The 22,866-nt window shown below is 30.0% G+C and overlaps 1 protein-coding gene across 17 annotated transcripts in view; it reads right to left on the bottom strand.

The window, feature by feature from the left end:
* The window catches only part of Sap47 (Synapse-associated protein 47kD), a 299,408-nt gene that overhangs the window by 39,512 nt on the left and 237,030 nt on the right, over nt 1–22,866 (bottom strand). For 13 of the 17 annotated variants that reach the window (XR_012717945.1, XR_012717944.1, XM_075290558.1 and 10 more), the window contains 4 exons: nt 7,730–7,827; nt 6,923–7,023; nt 6,571–6,848; nt 913–1,031 (listed from right to left, as the gene is read on the bottom strand). Coding sequence is in view for 15 of the 17 variants with exons in the window: in XM_075290558.1 (XP_075146673.1) it covers nt 913–1,031; nt 6,571–6,848; nt 6,923–7,023; nt 7,730–7,827 (596 nt within the window). In the remaining 2 variants the exon portion in view is untranslated. The remainder of the gene's footprint in view (nt 1–912; nt 1,032–6,570; nt 6,849–6,922; nt 7,024–7,729; nt 7,828–22,866) is intronic. The other 4 variants (XM_075290562.1, XM_075290563.1, XM_075290566.1 and 1 more) reach the window with 1 other exon arrangement.

The raw sequence follows: 22,866 nt of genomic DNA, 5'->3' as shown, positions 1-22,866 counted from the left end.
GTAGCCAGCCTGAATTAAAGTTTTCCTATAGAAAACCTTATTTAGCCAGCCTGAATTAAAGTTTGCTTATAGAAGACCTTATTCAGTCAAGCTGAACTAAGGTTTTCCCATAGAAAACCTTATTCAGCTAGGCTGAATTAATGTCTTCCTATAGAAAACCTTACCCAGCCAGTCTGAATTAAAGTTTTCCTATAGAAAACCTTAATCAGGAAGGCTGAATTAAAGTTTTCCTATAGAAAACCTTATTCAGCCAGGCTGAAATAAAAATTTCTTATGGAAAAGCTAATTCAGCCAGCCTGAATTAAAGTGATGGTCCGTCTGAAGGCAAATGTGGGCTTAGTTTTATGTTTCCATATGAGTGGCAGAAGTTCCGAATTTTAACATACTGGAATATTCCGGTGGAACAGAAACACATCATTAAATTAAATCAACGATGTTTTTCCACCATAAAACATTTCCATTGAGGCAACAAAAAGTTATGTTAACTTTTTCGTTAGTAAACCTCCACTTTAACTAAACAACTCAGGCTGTGCAAGAATATTTTTCATATGACGAAATGATTGGCTGCACAACACTATATGAGAGTTTTGATTTTATTCCAAGAATTTCTTTTACTTAATTAAAAAATATAAATAAATTAACAAAAATGTAAAAACTTAAAATTATTTACAAAAGGTGAAATTATTTGTGAAGTTTAAAAAATCCAAAACAAACTTAGGACGTTCCATTTTTTATTTTATATTGATAAATAAAAAATGTTTATACTATGATATTGAGTAGAAATTAAAATAAAATTTAAAATTTAAATTATAAATAAAATCAGAGTTTGTTTCACGATAGTTCGATAGATAGATTGAGAGAGGTAGATAGATAAAGTGGTAACTAAGCCAACAAGCACTAATTAAAACTTACCATCTTCACCACTTGAGGCTTGTGCAACACCATCTTCACCCAATGTACCCAATTCAGCGGCTTGAATGATAAGTGATACGCGGTAGAAATAATTTCTCCAGAAGTTTTCTTCAGTGATGCTAATTTTGGAAAAGAAAGAAATTGTAGAATATTAAATAAATGAATATGAATGAATTTATAACCTATAAATGCATTGGCAAAGAATTATCCTTCATTTTGAATAGTCTAAGTGTGTCCAAACACATCGGGCTGGTAATATACACGGATGAAAAAGACTGTTTTTCATATGTTTGGCTATAAACATTATATGTTTGGAACACAAATTTTTAAACACAATATTTTTGAGTGCAAGCATATAATGTTCATAAACTAGCATAACATGTTTGGGACATATATGTTAATATGTTAGAACATATTATGTTTGGGACATAAAATGTTTGAAAATATAATATGCTTGGATGCAAACATATATTAATTTAGAAATAGCCTATAAACATATATGTGTTTAGTAGCTTGGAGCGCTATTTAACAGGGAGCGATATTGAATTAAGTTGGTGGTTGTTGCTTGTTATTACAAAATTAACATTTTATTTTTCCTTGGGCAATTGATCAGCTACTTCTTTGATCCTTACAAACTGTGTGGTCCGCTGTTCGAATCCCCGTCCGGCAAAAGGTAAAATTAAAATAAAAAAAATCATACAATTGAATAATTTCTTCTACAATGTTTGTATTACAGAAAAAGGTGCTAAGAACTAAAAAATCTCGTGGAAGTGAGAAAGATGTGGGGGAATATACAATTGGGCAGAAACAAAATTTTGAGCATTCAGGTCGAAAACCTATGTTGTTAGCACCTATATTACCTGTTTATTTTCATAATTCATTATGATTGTAAATATATAAATAAATAAAATTTTGAGCACAATATTGTTTGGGAGAATTTTTTTAAGCATATAATATTTTTGGGTGCAAAATGCTTCCAAACATATTATATGTTCACATAATAACATATTGTTTTTTGGAAGACAACATTATTGAATTTGGATGCAAAAATACAAAATGTTTGGAACTTAGACTACCCAAACATATATTGTTTAGACCAATATGCTTTCAAACATATTATATATTGGAAGAGATCAAACATATAAATGTTTGGGCAATACCCAAAAATATATATGCTTGAAGCAAAATATGTTTGGGAGTATATGTTACAGAAGCGATTTTTTGTGAGCGTGTATCTAATCTAACATAACATAACCTAAGGTGGAGTTCTAGCCACGGTTACCACTCGTGCCAAAAATAATATACCGAAATTTAAAAAAAAATACCAAATATCTACCAATTTTAAAAACATCAAATAAATTTGGATTTTTGTTACAATTTTTTTCTATACAATTTTTTCAAACATTAAGAATGAAACCAAAAAAAATATTTTTTTAGAAAATATTGACAAAATTATGACAATTTTTTTTTCTATAGCAAATTATGTCAAAATTTTATTTTTATAGAAAATTTTGTAAACATTTTATTTCTAAAAAAATTTTGTCAAAATTTTATTTCTATCGAAAATTTGTCAAAATTTTATTTCTATTGAAAATTTTATTTTGTATAGAAAATTTTGTCAAAATTTTATTTCTATAGAAAATTTTATTTTGTATAGAAAATTTTGTCAAAATTTTATTTCCATAGAAAATTTTATTTCTATAGAAAATTTTGTCAAAATTGTATTTCTATAGAAAATTTTGTAAAAATTGTATTCCTATAGAAAATTTTGTCAACATTTTATTTTCATAGAAAATTTTGTCAAAATTTTATTTCCATAGAAAATTTTGTCAAAATTTTATTTCCATAGAAAACTTTGTCAAAATTTTATTTCAATAGAAAATTTATTGTTGTTTTTTTTTTATCTCAGCTTAAAGCCATGCATTGACTAAACTACAAGTGTAGCTTAACCAACAGAGGAAAAGTATGCTTGTCAAATTTATTTGGGCAAAGCCCTATAGACTGCAAGATGGTTGGATGTACAGCTGTTTCGGAATTACCACATTCCTCATCAGCATCCTCTACTTGCAGCAAAACTATCAACCAATTATCAGAATAAATTTTATTTCCATAGAAAAATTTGTCAAAATTTTATTTCAATAGAAAATTTATTGTTGTTTTTTTATCTCAGCTTAAAGCCATGCATTGACTAAACTACAAGTGTAGCTTAACCAACAGAGGAAAAGTATGCTTGTCAAATTTATTTGGGCAAAGTCCTATAGACTGCAAGATGGTTGGATGTACAGCTGTTTCGGAATTACCACATTCTTCATCAGCATCCTCTACTTGCAGCAAAACTATCAACCAATTATCAGAATAAATTCGGGTAATTCACTCAACCCAACGTGAACTACACTTGAACCTCCCGAAAAAGGGTTTGATAGTCGGCTACTGCCTAAACAAATTTGCCAGCATATCGCTTTTCCTTTGCCAAACTCAAATCATCGATTTGAATGTATTTGGCTGGGTTTGTTTTTGAGCGTGCTTCCTCTATCTTCATTCGTTTTGTTTGTTATTGTTGGCTTGTCTTCAATCGTTATTGTTGTTTTTTTTTATCTCAGCTTAAAGCCTTGCATTGACTAAACTACAAGTGTAGCTTAACCAACAGAGGAAAAGTATGCTTGTCAAATTTATTTGGGCAAAGCCCTATAGACTGACAAATTTTTCTATGGAAATAAAATTTTGACAAAATTTTCTATGGAAATAAAATTTTGACAAAATTTTCTATGGAAATAAAATTTTGACAAAAATTTCTATAGAAATGAAATTTTGACAAAATTTTCTATGGAAATAAAATTTTGACAACATTTTCTATAGAAATAAAATTTTGACAAAAATTTCTATAGAAATGAAATTTTGACAAAATTTTCTATGGAAATAAAATTTTGACAAAATTTTCTATGGAAATAAAATTTTGACCAAATTTTCTATGTTCTCAATATTTTACTTTAAAAATTTTTATTTTTAATAGAAAATTTTGTCAAAATTTTATTTGTAATAGAAAATGTTGTCAAAATTTTATTTGTAATAGACAATTTTGTCAAATTTTTATTTCTATAGAAAATTTTGTAAGAATTTTATTTCTATAGAAAATTATGTCAAAATTTTATTTCTATAGAAAATTTTGTCAAAAATGTTATTTCTATAGAAAATGTTGTCAAAATTTTATTTCTGTAGAAAATTTTATCAAAATTTTATTTCTTTAGACAAATTTTATCAACATTTGATTTCTATTGAAAACTTTGTCAACATTTTATTTCTATAGAAAATTTTATATTGTATAGAAAATTTTGTCAAAATTTTATTTCTATAGAAAATTCTGTTAAAATTTTACTTCTATAGAAATTTTTGTCAAAATTTTATTTCTATAGAAAATTTTGTCAAAATTTTATTTGTATAGAAAACTTTGTCAAACTTTTATTTCTATAGAATATTTTAGTTCTATAGAATTTTTTTTTTAAATTTTATTTCTGTAGAAAATTTTTCATAATTGTATTTCCAAGAAAATTTTGTCAAAAATGTCTTTATACCAATTTTTCCCTAGAAAATTTTGTCATAATTTTATTTCTATAGAAAATTTTGTCAATGTTTTATTTCTATAGAAAATTTTGTCAACATTTTATTTCTATAGCAAATTATGTCAAAATTTTATTTCTATAGAAAATTTTGTCAATAGAAAATTGTATTTCTATAGAAAGTTTTGTCAAAATTTTATTTCTATAGACAATTTTGCCAAAATTTTATTTCCATAGAAAATTTTGTCAAAAATGTTTTTTATACAAAATTTTCCATAGAAAAATTTGTCAAAAATATTTTTTTTTACAAAATTTTGTCACAATTTTGTTTCCATAGAAAATTTTGTCAAAATTTTATTTCTATAGAGAATTTTGTCACAATTTGATTTTTAATAGAAAATTTTGTCAAAATTTTATTTTTAATAGAAAATTTTGTCAAAATTTTATTTCTATAGAAAATTTTGTTAAAATTTTATTTCTATAGAAAATTTTGTCAAAATTTTATTTCTATAGAAATTTTTGTCAAAATTTTATTTCGATTGAAAATTTTGCCAAAATTTTATTTCCATAGAAAATTTTGTCAAAAATGTTTTTTATACAAAATTTTCCATAGAAAAATTTGTCAAAAATACTTTTTTAAACAAAATTTTATTTCTATAGAAATTTTTTTCAAAATTTTCTCTTTCTTTTGTCAAAATTTTATTTCTATTAAAATTTTGTCAAAGTTTTATTTCTATAGAAATTTTTGTCAAAATTTGTTTCTATAGAAGATTTTTTCAACATTTTACTTCTATAGAAAATTTTGTCGAAAATGTTATTTCTATAGAAAATTTTGTCAAAATTTTATTTCTGTAAAAAATGTTGTCAAAATTTTATTTCTGTAGAAAATTTTGTCAAAATTTTATTTCTATAGAAAATTTTGTCAAAATTTTATGTCTACACAAAAATTTTCCAAAATTTTATTTCTATAGAAAATTTTGTCAAAATTTTATTTCTTTAGAAAATTTGTTTAAAATTGTATTTCCAAGAATTTTTTGTCAAAATGTTATTTCTATAGAAACTTTGTCAAAATTTTATTTCTATAGAATATTTTAGTTCTATAGAATTTTTTTTTTAAATTTTATTTCTGTAGAAAATTTTTCAAAATTTTATTTCCAAGAAAATTTTGTCAAAAATGTCTTTTCATACCAATTTTTCCCTAGTCATAATTTTATTTCTATAGAAAATTTTGTCAATGTTTTATTTCTATAGAAAATTTTGTCAACATTTTATTTCTATAGCAAATTATGTCAAAATTTTATTTCTATAGAAAATTTTGTCAATAGAAAATTTTATTTTGTATAGAAAATTTTGTCAAAATTGTATTTCTATAGAAAGTTTTTTCAAAATTTTATTTCTATAGAAATTTTTGTCAAAATTTTATTTCTATAGAAAATTTTGCCAAAATTTGATTTCCATAGAAAATTTTGTCAAAAATGTTTTTTATACAAAATTTTCCATAGAAAAATTTGTCAAAAATATTTTTTTTACAAAATTTTGTCAAAATTTTATTTCTATAGAAAATTTTGTCAAAATTTTATTTCTATAGAAAATTTTGTCACAATTTTATTTCCATAGAAAATTTTCTCAAAATTGTTTTATACAAAATTTTGTCAAAATTTTGTTTCTATAGAGAATTTTGTCACAATTTGATTTTTCATAGAAAATTTTGTCAAAATTATATTTTTAATAGAAAATTTTGTCAAAATTATATTTTTGATAGAAAATTTTGTCAAAATTTTATTTCTATAGAAAATTTTGTCAAAATTTTATTTCTAAAGAAATTTTGTCAAAATTTTATTTCTATAGAAAAATTTCTCAAAATTTTATTTCTATAGAAACTTCTAAATTAGAGCCTCTTAAGTACTGAGTCATACCAAATTATTCTCATATTTAAATAATAAATAAATAAACCTACTGTGCGTATATCTTTGTCGATTAAATTACAAATATGCAAAACTTCTAAATTAGCATCTCTTAAATACTGAGTCACACAATATTATTCTTATAGTGAAGATAATTCTTTCCATAGCATAATTAATATCATCGTAGTGGTAATACTTACATTTTGGGTACCAATTCGAAACGCATTGTTTCCAGATTTTTGTCCTCTTCCATTATGGCATTGGCGGTAGGATAGGCGGTATCATAGTTGAATTCAAAATCAATACCGGCTGGTGGAGCGCGTACAAAGTTACGCCTATCCTGTGATAGACCCATAATTTCCTCTTTGATCTTGGCCTCATTGGCCAAACCAACCCAAGGAGCAACAGCCTGGCCATTACCGCCAGCTTGACCTTTAATGAAGGCTTCCTGTTCTTTGTTAAATGATTCCATAATGGGCTTTAAGTAGACAAGTGGATAAATATTTTTATAATTTTATTATTTGTTCCAAAATTTGAATTGCAAATACTTACGTTCTTCTTAACAGTTTCTTTAATCTTTGAACTGGCATCAGTAAAAGCGGATGACAAAAATGAACCAAAATGTTTGGCTTGTTGTGTTACCTTTGTGGTAACTATAGTTTAGTGGTTGCATGATGTTGTATGGATGCAGGAGTGGAAATTGTTGATTTTTTGTTTGTTTTGGAAAAATTGGAGAAAAAAAATCAATAGATTAATTATGCCAAAAAATAGCACGTCGGTAGAGGTGAATATACGAATAAAATAACACTCTACTACTAATGGTTAACAATGAGGGTTATCGAGATTATTATTGTTGTTGTAAAGTTATTATGACAACAACAAGATATATGTTTTTTTTGTTTTAGAATTTTGAAACTACTTTAGAGAAAATTGAAAACAAAAACGATCATTTGGATTTAAAGGAGATAGGATGGCGAAAAAGAAGTGCTACCAATGGAAACGGAAATGGGAATATCTATGGTTTTCCTTTTTAATTCTCACAATAATATACATTGTTTTTGTTAATGTTGTAATGAGTATGTTATGAGTGCTATGGAATATATATTTCTTTGGTAGTTAAGTTTTTATGTTAGTAAAGTAACCTGTCACTTGTTTCTCTCTTTGTATTTTTTGTTATCTTTAAACCATTTTTTTTATACATATTTTTTTTTTTTTTTTGATTCTCGAGTTAACCTTTCAATGTTTTTTTGTTGTGAAAAAAATTTTTTAGCATTGAAAAAATTTTCGTTTGTTAGTTTAATTTACAATTAGAAATGTTACCAATTTTTTTATCGTTTGTTTTGGAATTGTGACACGTACTTTTTACATCATCGCCCTTACCCTGTCCAATTTGACCCTCTTCGCCCAACTGAGCCTCATCACCAGATGCTGCAAGTGAATCAGCTCCTTCTGTGGCACTGTAAATATAAATAATATATAGAAGAAGAGGAAGAAACAAACAAAAAAAAAACATAAAAATAAAAATCCAATTAGTTGCGCTCACTTTGGGGATAGGATGAGTAAGTAGATTATAAAAAAAATTTTATAGTTTAAAATCAAACTTTTTTAGAAAACATATACGAGTTAAAATTTGTTTTTTAAATAAAACATAAATTTCAAATAGCATTCAGCAAGCAAATACAAATATATAAATAAATAAAATAGAGGGGAATATTATTGTTTGTTTTTTTTTTTATTATTTGATGAAGACAAATTAGAACATGCAAATGCTGATATAAAGTCTGATGATATCCTTCTTTCACAGAGTGGTTGTATTATATTATCCTATTATGAGTTAATGGATTTCTATGTAACTCCAGATGAAGCAGTTTGAGATGCCTAGAGTCATATAAATCGATGAGTTGTCCTATGTTATTTCGGTCTGTCTGTCTATCTGTGCTATCACTTGGTTTAAGAGATATGAGCAAAGGAAGTTTTTCATATAAAAATTTCCTTTTTTTTTCAAAAAATTTTGATTTTTCAGAATTTGAATGGACTTTTTCAATTTTTTTTGGTGATTACAAATTAAGCTTCTTTTGCCTCTAGGACGCTTAGTTTAGAAGATATGTCTATGATGACCAGTTTAGGAGATATGAGCAAGAAGTCATATACAAATTTCGATTTTTTCAGAATTCAATGGAATTTTCAATTTTTTTTTGGGGTATTCACAAATTGACCATCTTTTGGTTATAGGACGCTTAGTTTGGAAGATATCTCTATGACGACCCGGTTTGAAGATATAAGCCAAAGAAGTTTTTCATATAAAAATTTCAATTTTGTTATGTAAAAATTTAGATCCTTTCAGGCTTTTAACGGTATTTTCGATTTTTTAGCCTTCTTTGGCTCTAAGTCGCCTAGTTTAGGAGATATGAATGGAAGATTTGAATTCAAGATTTGAATGGAATTTTCTATTTTTTTTGGAGTGATTGCAAATTAAACTTATTTTGGTTGTAAGACGCTTAGTTTAGAAGATATGAGAAAAAGAAGTTTCACATATAAAAATTTCGACTTTTTCAGGATTTGGATGAAATTTTTTATTTTTTTAGTGTAGAAGATATATCTATGATGACCCGTTTAGGATATATGAGCAACAGAAGTCATATAAAAATTTAGATTTTTTTTTCAGAATTCAATGGAATTTTCGATTTTTTTGGGTGAACACAAATTAACCATCTTTTGGTTCTAGGACGCTTAGTTTGGAAGATATCTCTATGACGACCAGTTTTGGAGATATAAGCCAAAGAAGTTTTTCATATACAAATTTCGAGATTGTTATGTAAAAATTTAGATCCTTTCAGGCTTTTAACGGAATTTTCGATTTTTTTAGCCTTCTTTGACCCTAAGACGCTTAGTTTAGGAGATATGAGCAAAAGAAAATTTTCGATTTTATTCAAGATTTGAATGGAATTTTCGATTTTTTTTGAGTGATTACAAATAAAACTTCGTTTGGTTCTAGGATGCTTAGTTTAGAAGATATGAGAAACAAAGTTTCACATATAAAAATTTCGACTTTTTCAAGATTTGGATGTAGTTTTTGACTTCTTTGGAGGTGATCACATATTACCATTCTTTTCGCTTTAGAACGATTAGTTTGGGAGATATGAGCAAAAGAAGTTTTGCATAAAAAAATTTCGACTTTTTCATGATTTGAATGGAATTTTCGATTTTTTGGTGATTACAAATTAAGCTTCTTTTGCCTCTAGGACGCTTAGTTTAGAAGATATATCTATGATGACCAGTTTAGGAGATATGAGCAATAGAAGTCATATACAAATTTCGATTTTTTTCAGAATTCAATGGAATTTTCAATTTTTTTTTTGGGTAATCACAAATTAACCATCTTTTGGTTCTAGGCTTACACTTAGTTTGGAAGATATCTCTATGACGAACAGTTATGGAGATATAAGCCAAAGAAGTTTTTCATATAAAAATTTCGATTTTGTTATGTAAAAATTTAGATCCTTTCAGGCTTTTAACGGAATTTTCGATTTTTTTAGCCTTCTTGGCTCTAAGACGCCTAGTTTAGGAGATATGAGCAAAAGGAAATTAAAATTTTTTTTTTCAAGATTTGAATGGAATTTTTGATTTTTTTAGCCTTCTTGGCTCTAAGACGCCTAGTTTAGGAGATATGAGCAAAAGGAAATTTTAAATTTTTTATTCAAGATTTGAATGGAATTTTCGATTTTTTTTGAGTGATTACAAATTAAACTTATTTTGATTCTAGGACGTTTAGTTAGAAGATATGAGAAAAAGAAGTTTCACATATAAAAATTTCTACTTTTTCAGTATTTGAATTTTTTTCACAAATTACCATTCATTTCGCTTTAGAACGATTAGTTTGGGAGATATGAGCAAAAGAAGTATTGCATAAAAAAATTTCTACTTTTTCATGATTTGAATGGAATTTTCGATTTTTTTTGATGATCACAAACTATCCTTCTTTTGTTTCTACAAGGAAAATTTTGGTATTTTGACCATTTTTGTCGAAATCAGAAAAACATATATATGGGAGCTATACCTAAATCTGAACCGATTTCAACCAAATTTGGCACGCATAGCTACAATGCTAATACTACTCCCTGTGCAAAATTTCAACTAAATCGGAGTTAAAAATTGGCATCTGTGGTCATATGAGTGTAAATTGGGCGAAAGCTATATATGGGAAATATATCTAAATCTGAACCGATTTCAACCAAATTTGGCACGCATAGCTACAATGCTAATTCTACTCTCTGTGCAAAATTTCAACTAAATCAGAGCAAAAAATTGGCCTCTGTGGTCATATGAGTGTAAATCGGGCGAAAGCTATATATATATATATGGGAGCTATATCTAAATCTGAACCGATTTCAATAAAATTTGGCACACTTGACTACACTACTAATTGTACTCCTAGAGTGCAAAAATTTCAACCAAATTGGAGTAAAACTCTGGCTTCTGGGACCGTATTAGTCCATATCGGACGAAAGATATATATGGGAGCTATATCTAAATCTGAACCGACTTCAATAAAATTTGGCACACTTGACTATAGTACTAATTGTTCTTCTTGTGCAAAATTTTAAGCAAATTACGGTAAAAGTCTGGCTTCTGGGGCCATATAAGTCCATATCGGGCGAAATACATATCTATATGAGAGATATATCTAAATCTGAACCGATTTCTTCCAAAATCAATAGGGTTCTATTCTGAGCCAAAACACATACTTGTGCCAAATTTGAAGTCGATTGGGCTACAGCTGCGACCTAGACTTTGATTACAAAAATGTGTTCACGGACAGACGGACATGGCTATATCGACTCTGGAGCCCACCCTGAGCATTTTTGTCAAAGACACCATGTGTCTATCTCGTCTCCTTCTGGGTGTTGCAAACATATGCACTAACTTATAATACCCTTTTCCACAGTGCGGTGCAGTGTATAAATACCGACTTTTCAGGATTTGCATGAAATTTTTTATTTTTTGAAAGCGATCACAAATTATCATTCTTTTCCCTCTACACAGAAAAAAATATCACCAAAATATTTCCAATTAAAAAGTTAATTGAAGTTGAAAATTGTTTCAATTAATAAATTAATTGATACAATTAACTTTTTAATCATGATAGAAAATTAAGTTAATTAAGTCAATGATTGAACATTTTAAAATTATTAATTAAAAATTAATTGATACAATTAACTTTTTAATCAAATTCGGAAGACTAATTCAGTTAAAAAAAAGTGCTGATTTTTTTTTTAATTTTTAATGAAAAATGTATTTCAACCAATCATTTGTTAATCCAAATAAAAACTTTAAGCCAATTCAGAAAGTAATTAAAAATAGTTACCTTTTTTAATTAATAAATTATTTGAGTTTTGCAATCAACATCAATTAAATTTTTAATTGAATCAATTAAAAAATTAATTGAAATTTGCTGAAAAAAATCAATTAATTTTTTAATCAAGAATTTTTTCTATGCCCAATTAAAACTGTGATTGATACTATCATTTTCGTGATTGAAGACATTTCAATTAAAAAATTAATTGGATCAATTAATTTGGTGATTGAATCAGAAAAAATTTTTTTTGTGTGTAGAACGCTTAGTTTAGGAGATATGAGCAAACGATGTTTTTCATATAAAAATTTAGATTTTTTCACTCACATTCGCATGGGTATGCGAATGTGAGTTTCTTACTTCGCACAAATTGTCCCGACATATTGCAAACTCTGAACAGATTCCAGAGGGTAATATTTGTTTCACAAAAAGATAGCTGATGGAAGAAAGATACTACAGTCAAATTGCAATTCTTCTATTTGAAATGGCTTATATATTGCCAAAAGACCATGCTGGTAATTATCGACAAAAATTAAACGTTTGAGAAAGAATAGAAGTGTAGTGGAAGCAGCAGTAGTCCATTGCAAGTACCATGACCGTTTAGTCGAGATGACTACTTCGGCTAAATGTGGTCCAGGGATATAGGGACGTCGGAATAGATATCAATGGATACAAAATGAAGTAAATGCTTGCAATGGCTCAAATATCCTTTTTCCAGAAGTGTGAATATATTCCCGGATACCCGCACAATTATCAGAGTTATAGCGCACAAAATGGTGGGTTCACATATGAACTCAGAACGGAGAATTATATCTAATGACTATACCCGAAAAAATAATTTCTGGATTTCATCACGAAACTAAGTAGGCCAAATTACTTTCAATGTTCATAGCAAAAAAAAAAAAAAACAAAAAAAAAAAAAAAAAAAGTATATACGGCCGTAAGTTCGGCCAGGCTGTAGAAATAAAATTTTGACAACATTTTCTATAGAAGTAAAATTTGGAAAAAAATTTCTATAAAAATAAAATTTTGACAAAATTTTCTATAGAAATAAAGTGTTGACAAAATTTTCTATAGAAATAAAATTTTGACAAAATTTTCTATAGAAATAAAATTTTTACAAAATTTCCTATAAAGGGTGATACGGTCAAAATTTGGTCAATATAAACTTGGCGTAATTCTTTCAATTTTGCATTTAAAAAACCTGAACACCCCTCATTTTGAAGGTGTGTGTGTAGAATGTTGCTCCTATTTTGATTTTGGAATTCACTCTTCAGTTGTCAAAATGCCGCCCAAGCAAGAAGAGCAGCGTATCAAAATTTTGCTCGCGCATCGTGAAAATCCGAGCTACTCGCACGCAAAGCTGGCAAAATCGCTAAAAGTTGCCGTTACAAATGTAATTAAAGTGTTTGGGGAACGTTTGTCGACAGCCGGGAAGTCTGGATCGGGGGGAAATCGAAAACCGGAAGCCGCTGAGAAAAAAGAGAGTTGCCGGTAGTTTTAAGCGAAACCTTAACCTCTCTCTCCGAGATGCCGCAAATAAGCTGGGTGTATCGTCTACAACCGTACATCGAGCCAAAAAACGAGCCGGACTATCGACTTACAAGAAGGTAGTGACTCCAAATCGCGATGATAAACAAAATACGACGGCCAAAGCGCGATCCCGGAGGCTGTACACGACGATGCTGACGAAGTTTTACTGCGTGGTAATGGACGACGAAACCTACGTCAAAGCCGACTACAAGCAGCTTCCGGGACAGGAGTTTTATACGGCAAAAGGAAGGGGAAAGGTAGCAGATATTTTCAAGAACATAAAACTGTCAAAGTTCGCAAAGAAATATCTGGTTTGGCAAGCCATCTGTACCTGTGGCTTGAAAAGCAGCACTTTCATAGCTTCCGGGACTGTCAACCAAGAAATTTACATGAAATAGTGTTTGAATAAACGTCTGCTGCCTTTCCTGAAGAAACACGGTTGTTCCGTACTGTTTTGGCCGGATTTGACATCTTGCCATTACGGTAAAAAGGCCATGGAGTGGTACGCCGCCAACTACGTGCAGGTGGTTCCCAAGGACAAGAACCCTCCCAACACGCCAGAGCTCCGCCCAATTGAGAAATACTGGGCTATTGTCAAGCGGAACCTAAAGAAGACCAAAAAAACTGCTAAGGACGAGCAGCAGTTCAAGGCAAACTGGCTTTCTGCGACGAAGAAGGTGGACAATGTGGCTGTACAAAATCTGATGGCAGGTGTCAAGCGTGAGGCCCGGCAATTCGGATTTGGAAAAGCGAAAGCCTAACTGAATATTTTTCCTGAATTTTATACTAATTGAACTTGAAAAATAAATTTAATTTGATTTTTTAAATAAACGATTTCACCGATCTACACGCGTTTTCCCTTGACCAAATTTTGACCGTATCACCCTTTAGAAATAACATTTTGACAATGTTTTCTATAAAAATAAAATTTTGGTAGATTATTTTTGGCTCGAGTGGCAACCATGATTATGAACCGATATGGAGCAATTTTTGTGTGATTGGGGATCGGCTATATATAACTATAGACCGATACGGACCAATTTTGGCATGGTTATTAGCGGCCTTATACTAACAACACGTTGCAAATTTCAACCGGATCGGATGAATTTTGCTCCTCCAAGAGGCTCCGGAGATCAAATCTGGGAACGGTTTATATGAGGGCTATATATAATTATGGACCGATATGGACCAATTCTTGCGTGTTTCTTAGAGACCACATTCTAACACCATGTTCCAAATTTCAACCGGATCGGATGAATTTTGCTCCTCCAAGAGGCAACGGAGATAAAATTTGGGGAACGGTTTATATGAGGGCTATATATAATTATGGACCGATATGGACCAATTTTTGCGTGTTTCTTAGAGACCACATCTAACACCATGTTCCAAATTTCAACCGGATCGGATGAATTTTGCTCCTCCACGAGGCTCCGGAGGACAACTCTGGGGATCGATTTATATGGGGGCTATATAATTATAGACCGATATGGACCAATTCTTGCATGGTTGTTAGAGACCATATACTAACACCACGTACCACATTTCAACCGGATCGGATGAATTTTGCTCCTCTAAGAGGCTCTGGAGGTCAAATCTGGGGATCGGTTTATATGGGGGCTATATGAACCGATGTGGACCAACTTTTGCATGGTCATTAGAGAACAGCCGGATCGGATGAAATTTGCTTCTCTTAGAGGCTCCGCAAGCCAAATCGGGGGATCGGTTTATATGGGGGCTATATATAATTATGGACCGATGTGGACCAAATTTTGCGTGGTTGTCAGAGACCATATACTAACACCATGTACCAAATTTCAGCCGGATGGGATGAAATTTGCTTCTCTTAGAGGCTCCGCAAGCCAAATCGGGGGATCGGTTTATATGGGTGCTATATGTAATTATGGACCGATATGGACCAATTTCTGCATGGTTGTTAGAGATCACATACTAACACCATGTACCAAATTTCAGCCGGATCGGATGAAATTTGCTTCTCTTAGAGCAATCGCAAGTCAATTTTGGGGGTCCGTTTATATGGGGGCTATACGTAAAAGTGGACCGATATGAACCAATTTTTGCATGTTTGTTAGAGACCATATACCAACACCATATACCAAATTTCAGGCGGATCGGATGAAATTTGCTTCTCTTAGAGCAATCACAAGGCAAATTTGGGGGTCCGTTTATATGGGAGCTATACGTAAAAATGGACCGATATGGCCAATTTGCAATACCATCCGACCTACGTCAATAACAACTACTTGTGCCAAGTTTCAAGTCGATAGCTTGTTTCGTGCGGAAGTTAGCGTGATTTTAACAGACGGACGGACGGACGGACATGCTCAGATCGACTCAGAATTTCACCACGACCAAGAATATATATACTTTATGGTGTCTTAGAGCAATATTTCGATGTGTTACAAACGGAATGACAAAGTTAATATACCCCCATCCTATGGTGGAGGGTATAATAATTGATCCAAATAAACCTAGAATTGACCCAATTAACTTATGTGATTTGAAAAAATATTTTCTTCGAAAGAAAACTTTCGACAAAAGTATTTTGCCTTTGTTGGGCTAAATAAAACTAAGCGGAGGTAATCTGCCCAGAGTAAAAGTAAGAACTGTTTAACACATTTCCTTGATTTAGCAAAAAAAAACTATAGTAGTAGGGGACTGTAGGAATTATGGTGTAACACCAAAATATTACCAATGAAAAAGATTTTTTTTTGGCCAACATATATTATAAATATACTGAGGGATCAGTAAATAACAATTTTGAAAATCAAGAGTTCTTAATATTGCTTAAAATTTATAATATTTAATATTAGTTTGTTTTGACTAATAATTTTTATAATTTTTTCAAGGAAAGGGAAATCCTAAAATTAGAAAAAAATGATGCAAAATACAGACTTAGGAGTGCGTCAGTTCACATGGGAAGGTGAACACAGTAAAAAATTTCACGAACATTTTTCCAATTAAAATCTTAATAGAGTTTTAAAAGATATTCAATTAAAAATTTAAGTGATTAAAAATATTTTTTTAATTGAATCAAAAATCAATCACACCAATTAATAGTATCAATTAATTTTTTAATTGGATCAATTAACTTTTTAATTGGCTGTCAATTAATTTTTTAATTTATACTATCATTTCTGTGATTGAAGACATTTCAATTAAAAACAAGTATAAACGGCCGTAAGTTCGGCCAGGCCGAATCTTATGTACCCTCCACCATGGATTGCGTAGAAACTTCTACGAAAGACTGTCATCCACAATCGAATTACTTGGGTTGTGGTATCTTAAATCGTTTTCTAAATTGTGAGTTAGTCCATACATTAGACAAAAAAAATATGTGTAAGTAAGTCTACAAATAATTACGAATCGATATGGACTTTTGCACGGTACGTAGGGAGCCAGAATTAAAAAATGGGGGTCGCTTATATGGGGGCTATATACAATTATTGATATGGACCAATTTTTGTGTGATTGGGGATCGATTTATCTGAGGGCTATATATAACTATAGACCGATATGGACCTAGTTAGGCATGGTTGTTAACGGCCATATACTAGCACAATTTCAACTGACTCGGAAGAAATTTGCTCCTCCAAGAGGCTCCAAAACCAAATCTCGGGATCGGTTTATATGGGGGCTATATATAATTGTGGACTGATATGGACCACTTTTGGCATGGTTGTTAAATATCATATACTACCACCACGTACAAAATTTCAACCAGATCGGATGAATTTTGCTTCTCCAAAAGGCACCGGAGGTCAAATCTGGGGATCGGTTTATATGGGTGCTATATATAATTATGGACTGACATGAACCAATTCCTGCATGGTTGTTGGATACCATATACTAACATCACGTACCAAATTTCAACCGAATCGGATGAATTTTGCTCTTCCAAGGGGCTCCGGAGGTCAAATCGGGGGATCGGTTTATATGGGGGCTATATATAATTATGGACCGATTTCGACCAATTTTTGAATGGGAGTTTGAGGCTATATACTACCACCATGTACCAAATTTCAGCCGAATCGGATGAAATTTGCTTCTATTAGAGGCCTCGCACGCCAAATCGGGGGATCGGTTTATATGGGGGCTATATATAATTATGGACCGATGTGGACCAATTTTTGCATGGTTGTTAGAGACCATATACTAACACCATGTACCAAATTTCAGCCGGATCGGATGAAATTTGCTTCTCTTAGAGGCCTCGCAAGCCAAATCGGGGGATCGGTTTATATGGGGGCTATATATGATTATGGACCGATGTGGGCCAATTTTTGCATGGTTGTTAGAGACCATATACCAACACCATGTACCAAATTTCAGCCGGATCGGATTAAATTTGCTTCTCTTTTAGGCTCCGCAAGCCAAATCTGAAGATCGGTTTATATGGGGGCTATATATAATTATGGACCGATGTGGACCAATTTTTGCATGGTTGTTAGAGACCATATACTAACACCATGTACCAAATTTCAGCTGGATCGGATGAAATTTGCTTCTCTTAGAGGCCTCGCAAGCCAAATTTGGGGGTCCGTTTATATGGGGGCTATATATAATTATGGACCGCTGTGGACCAATTTTTGCATGGTTGTTAGAGACCATATACTAACACTATGTACCAAATTTCAGCCGGATCGGATGAAATTTGCTTCTCTTAGAGGCCTCGCAAGCCAAATTTGGGGGTCCGTTTATATGGGGGCTATACGTAAAAGTGGACCGATATGGCCCATTTGCAATACCATCCGACCTACATCAATAACAACTACTTGTGCCAAGTTTCAAGTCGATAGCTTGTTTCGTTCGGAAGTTAGCGTGATTTCAACAGACGGACGGACGGACGGACGGACGGACATGCTCAGATCGACTCAGAATTTCACCACGACCCAGAATATATATACTTTATGGGGTCTTAGAGCAATATTTCGATGTGTTACAAACGGAATGACAAAGTTAATATACCCCCCATCCTATGGTGGAGGGTATAAAAAAATTGGATCAATAATTTCGTGATTGAATCAGAAAATTCTTTATTGTGGAAGTAAATAAATGTGAAGTAAATCACGCTTATATTTGTAATCTAGGCCAAAAAATCGACATATTTTCATTTAAAATTTTAAAAGTCTAATTTTCTAATTATTGGAAGTGAAACTCAACCATTATATTCCATTCTGCAGTAAATGAGTATTTGAAAGTTCGAAATTAGCGTGTTCATTTCTATCAGTACTACTTTGAATTTAAATATAATATAATAGAAAATAATAGTTTTTTCTATATATAAAATTGTTTTTTTACCTTTTGTATTTAAATATATTTGAATATATATGCACATTTATTTTAGCTACTATACACATAAATGCTTAAAAATTAGAGTGAGCAAAAAAACTTAAAGCATGATTTCATGTTTCATGTACAATGAATTTTTATGAGGCCAATGGATGACAAAAAAAACGAAATCAACAAAAAATGATGATGATACAATCTCATGAAAAATTCAAAATATATTTTATCCCTTCAGATTAAGGAGGGAGTAAGACAAAAAAGAAAAATAAAGAATAACCAAGTTAAACACCCACTACTTCCAAAAAGTTAACCTTTGGTCAAAGGTCATGGAAATCAAATAGGGAAAAACACAAATGAACTTAGAGTATGAAAGAAATATTTTTTTATGACAAACAATTGAAGTTGTTATTATAAATTTCTCTGTGGAAAGCATTGACCAAACATTACAATTGAGAATCCAGATGGAATAGAAGGATAGAATAAGTAAACATTTGGGGGGAGGGAGAAATGTAATTTACAAATTTGAAGGATATTTCACGGTGAAATAGTAGGAAGCGATAGCGTCAACGACCACATTCAAATCCGTTTTGATTGGGAAGAACTAAAACCAGGAGTTTCTAAAACAGTTAATAAAAGTCAATGGGGCGGCGAAACCCCCAACATAGAAACTAAATACAAAATAATATAAAAAAACACCTGAAATGCAAAATGGGCCATGGTAATTTTCTCATAAATTTTAATGAGATATAAAATGACAAAATCAAATGATTATAAACATATTTCAATTTTTTTCGTAAAAGAAAAATAGTAGTAAGGGACTGTAGGAATGGCGATACGAAAAACAAATTTCCATGACAATAATAAGATCTTGAAATTCCCAAAAAGATTTTAGAATTTATTACAAGTAATATGTTAAGAAAATCGGTTTTATTTGACTTCACCTAAAATAACTTAAACAAAATATTATGTGTGTCTAAATTTTTTACCCAGCAAACAAATTTGGAAGTTGTTCCAAAGGCAGAACTTTAAAAGCACTTCGAAAAATGTCCTTCGAAAGAAAATGAGGAATATTTTAACTACACAGGAAGTTCTTTTAACTCAATTTGTATACCTCGCTTTTTTAATTTTTTTAAGGGTAATTTTAACTTGTTTTGTTTCAAAAAAAGAGCAAGTGAATTTTCGAATTTGGAATTTTTGGAAAAAAAATCATATAACATGTCTCGGGAAAGCGTTAGAAGGCATTAAAAATCATAAAAAATAAGAAAATTTTTTACTTGTACCAAAAAGAACACGGCTGTGTATTTATTAAAAAATAGTAGTAGGGGACTGTAGGAATTACTATATCGAACATTTTTTTTGGCGATTAACATTTTGAATCGTTTTGTATTGCAACTATTATAGAGATTAATGAAAACAATTGACCTAATATACTTCAAAATATGACTTAGAAGAATTCACAAGTTATCACAAATAAGGAACGATATTATCCCCCATGTTCGCAAAATGACAAATTTCGAATTTACAATAACTCGTGAACTGTTTCATAATTTGCCAAAAAAAAATTTCAATTAACTTCCTTATCCCTAAGAATATAGTGTAAAAATTTCATATTACATATCATTGTCCTTCGAGAAATAAAACTAGACGAAAAGTAGGAATTACGATATCGAAAATTTTTTCTTGGCGATTATTATTTTGAATCGTTTTGTATTGCAACTATTATTGATATTAATGTAAACAATTGACCAAATTATATACTTAAAATATTGATTTAGAAGATTTCACAAATTATCATAAATAAAGAACGATACTATCCCCCATATTATGTTCGCAAAATGAAAAATTTGGAATTTACAATAACTCGTGAACTGTTTCATAATTTGCCAAAAAAATTCTTCAATTAACTTCCTTATCCCTAAAAATATAGTGTAAAAATTTCATATTACATATCTTTGTCCTTCGAGAAATAAAACTAGACGAAAAGTAGTAGTATGGGACTGTAGGAATTACGATATCGAAAAATTTTTCTTGGCGATTATTGTTTTGAATCGTTTTGTATTGCAACTATTATAGAGATTAATGTAAACAATTGACCAAATTATATACTTCAAAATATGACTTAGAAGATTTCACAAGCTATCCCAAATAAGGAACGATACTATCCCCCATGTTCTGTTCGCAAAATGAAAAATTTGGTATTTACAATAACTCGTGAACCGTTTCATAATTTGCCAAGAAATTTGTTCCAATTAATTTCCTTATCCATAAGAATATAGTATAAAAATTTCATATTACATATCATTGTCCTTCGAGAAATAAAACTAGGCGAAAAGTTTGCGTTTTGAAATAGACCAGAACGGGGGGTATTTTGGGGTTTCACGTTGTTAGTTTTTTAGCTACCTTTAAAACAAATTAATTTTAAATTAGAAAATTGTAATCTAGATTTTCTCGAAAATTAGTAGAAATATAATTGTTTTCATTTATATTTTCACTTATCTAACAAACTGCGAAAATAAAGTGATTTAAAACTCAAATATCGAAAATATTTAAGGACAACACGCCAAAAAAAAAATTCTTCGAAACAAAATTTTAGACAATAGAAGTTGCCGTTTTCTAGGACAAATGAAACTGAAGGCATCATTCGGTACTACAAAAATAAATTTTGTTGGTCTAAACTTTTTTTGTTGTTTTTTCTTTTTTTTTAGTAAAATAGTAGTGGGGGAATGTCGGAATCTTGACATGGAAATATTTTCAATCACAAAGAATATTTGGAATAATAGGTTTATGAAATCATACAAAGGGATCAGCAATATATCTTGGATATCTTAGACACATTGAATTTATATGGCATAAAATTTCTCTTTTATTTACTGCAACAGAAATGGTAGTAGTAGGGGCAGTAGGAAATAAAATTTATAATATTTTCCACTACAACAATTTGTGATCAAATTCAAATTCTGAAATCGCTCAAGAGATCAGCGAATAGGAGCTGGTGAAATGGTCTAAGGAATTTCACATGTTATTACATACAATGTTTAAAGTCTAAACGTAAAAAAGTATATTTCCTTCGAAAGGATGCTTTAGACAAAGGATATTCCCCTTTGAAAGGAAAATAAAACTGAATGAAGGTAATTACTAGTCAAATTAAAAATGGATTTAATTTGCCCCACCCCCTCCATGTAAAGCTCTTTAGACAGCATGTTTCGTTTCTTTCGAATGGCCCTTTAGTACAATACTGATAGTAGTAGGGGACTGTAGGAATTACAACACCAAAATATTGCCAATGAAAAAGAAATCTTTTGTCATTATATATTAAAAAAAATATACTAAGAGATCAGTTAACAAAATTTTTGAAAACAAAGACTTCAAAGAGCTCTTGATATTGCTTAAAAATTTATTATATATGCATAGTCAAGCTCTATACAAAAAATCGAATTCCGCCATGAAATTTTATACCTCTTTGCAAGGGCAGAAAAAAGTGATTAGAAATTAACGTTTTTAATAATTTAAAACCATCGATTTTATATTTAGACAAAAAAAAAACATTATAGTTTCTATATATTTTGCTTTGGAGCCTGCTACTTTTTTCGTATGTATAAAAAAATTTAACATTTAGTTTTGCATTTCAGTTGACATAAAATTAAGAATAAAAATCTACAACTCAAAAGATAAACATTTATTTTTTTCCCATTTCTAAACATAAACGATAATAAATTCTCTACAACAGAAAAAACAATTATGAAGGAAATGTTTCCGTTAATTTACGAGCTATTCTCAGTGTTGTATCAATTAAATCATATCCCTCTTGAACTTGTATGGTAATTGTCTTGTATTGATGATGGGCCGCAACTATTTAATGATGGAATTTGATATTCTTCTAATAGAAATGTAAATATTAATGTTCGATGTTTAGTGGAAAAAGGAAATTAAAGGAAACCAAAATAAATATGATTCACAGTGATTTCATTAAGAACTTAATTCTTTTAAAAAATACAAATAAATAATTTAAAATTAAAAAAAAATTATTGCATGGTTTAAAAGAAAATGTATCGCTTGACTTCAAATTTTTTATAAAGAAAATTCATAGCCTGACTTAAAGTTTTTTATCGCTTGGCTTTAAAATTTCTATAAAGAAAATTTGTTGCTTGCATAAACATTTTCTATGAAGAAAGTTTATAGCATGGCTTAAAATTTTCTATAAAGAAAATTTATCGCATGGCTTAAAATTTTCTATAAAGAAAATTCATCGCTTGGCTCAAAATTTTCTATAGAGAAAATTCATCACTTGGCTTAAAATTTTCTA

This window comes from Haematobia irritans, chromosome 1, assembly GCF_050003625.1.
Source record: "Haematobia irritans isolate KBUSLIRL chromosome 1, ASM5000362v1, whole genome shotgun sequence".
Taxonomy (NCBI): Eukaryota; Metazoa; Arthropoda; class Insecta; order Diptera; family Muscidae; genus Haematobia; species Haematobia irritans.
This window is presented reverse-complemented; position numbering and strand designations above follow the sequence as displayed.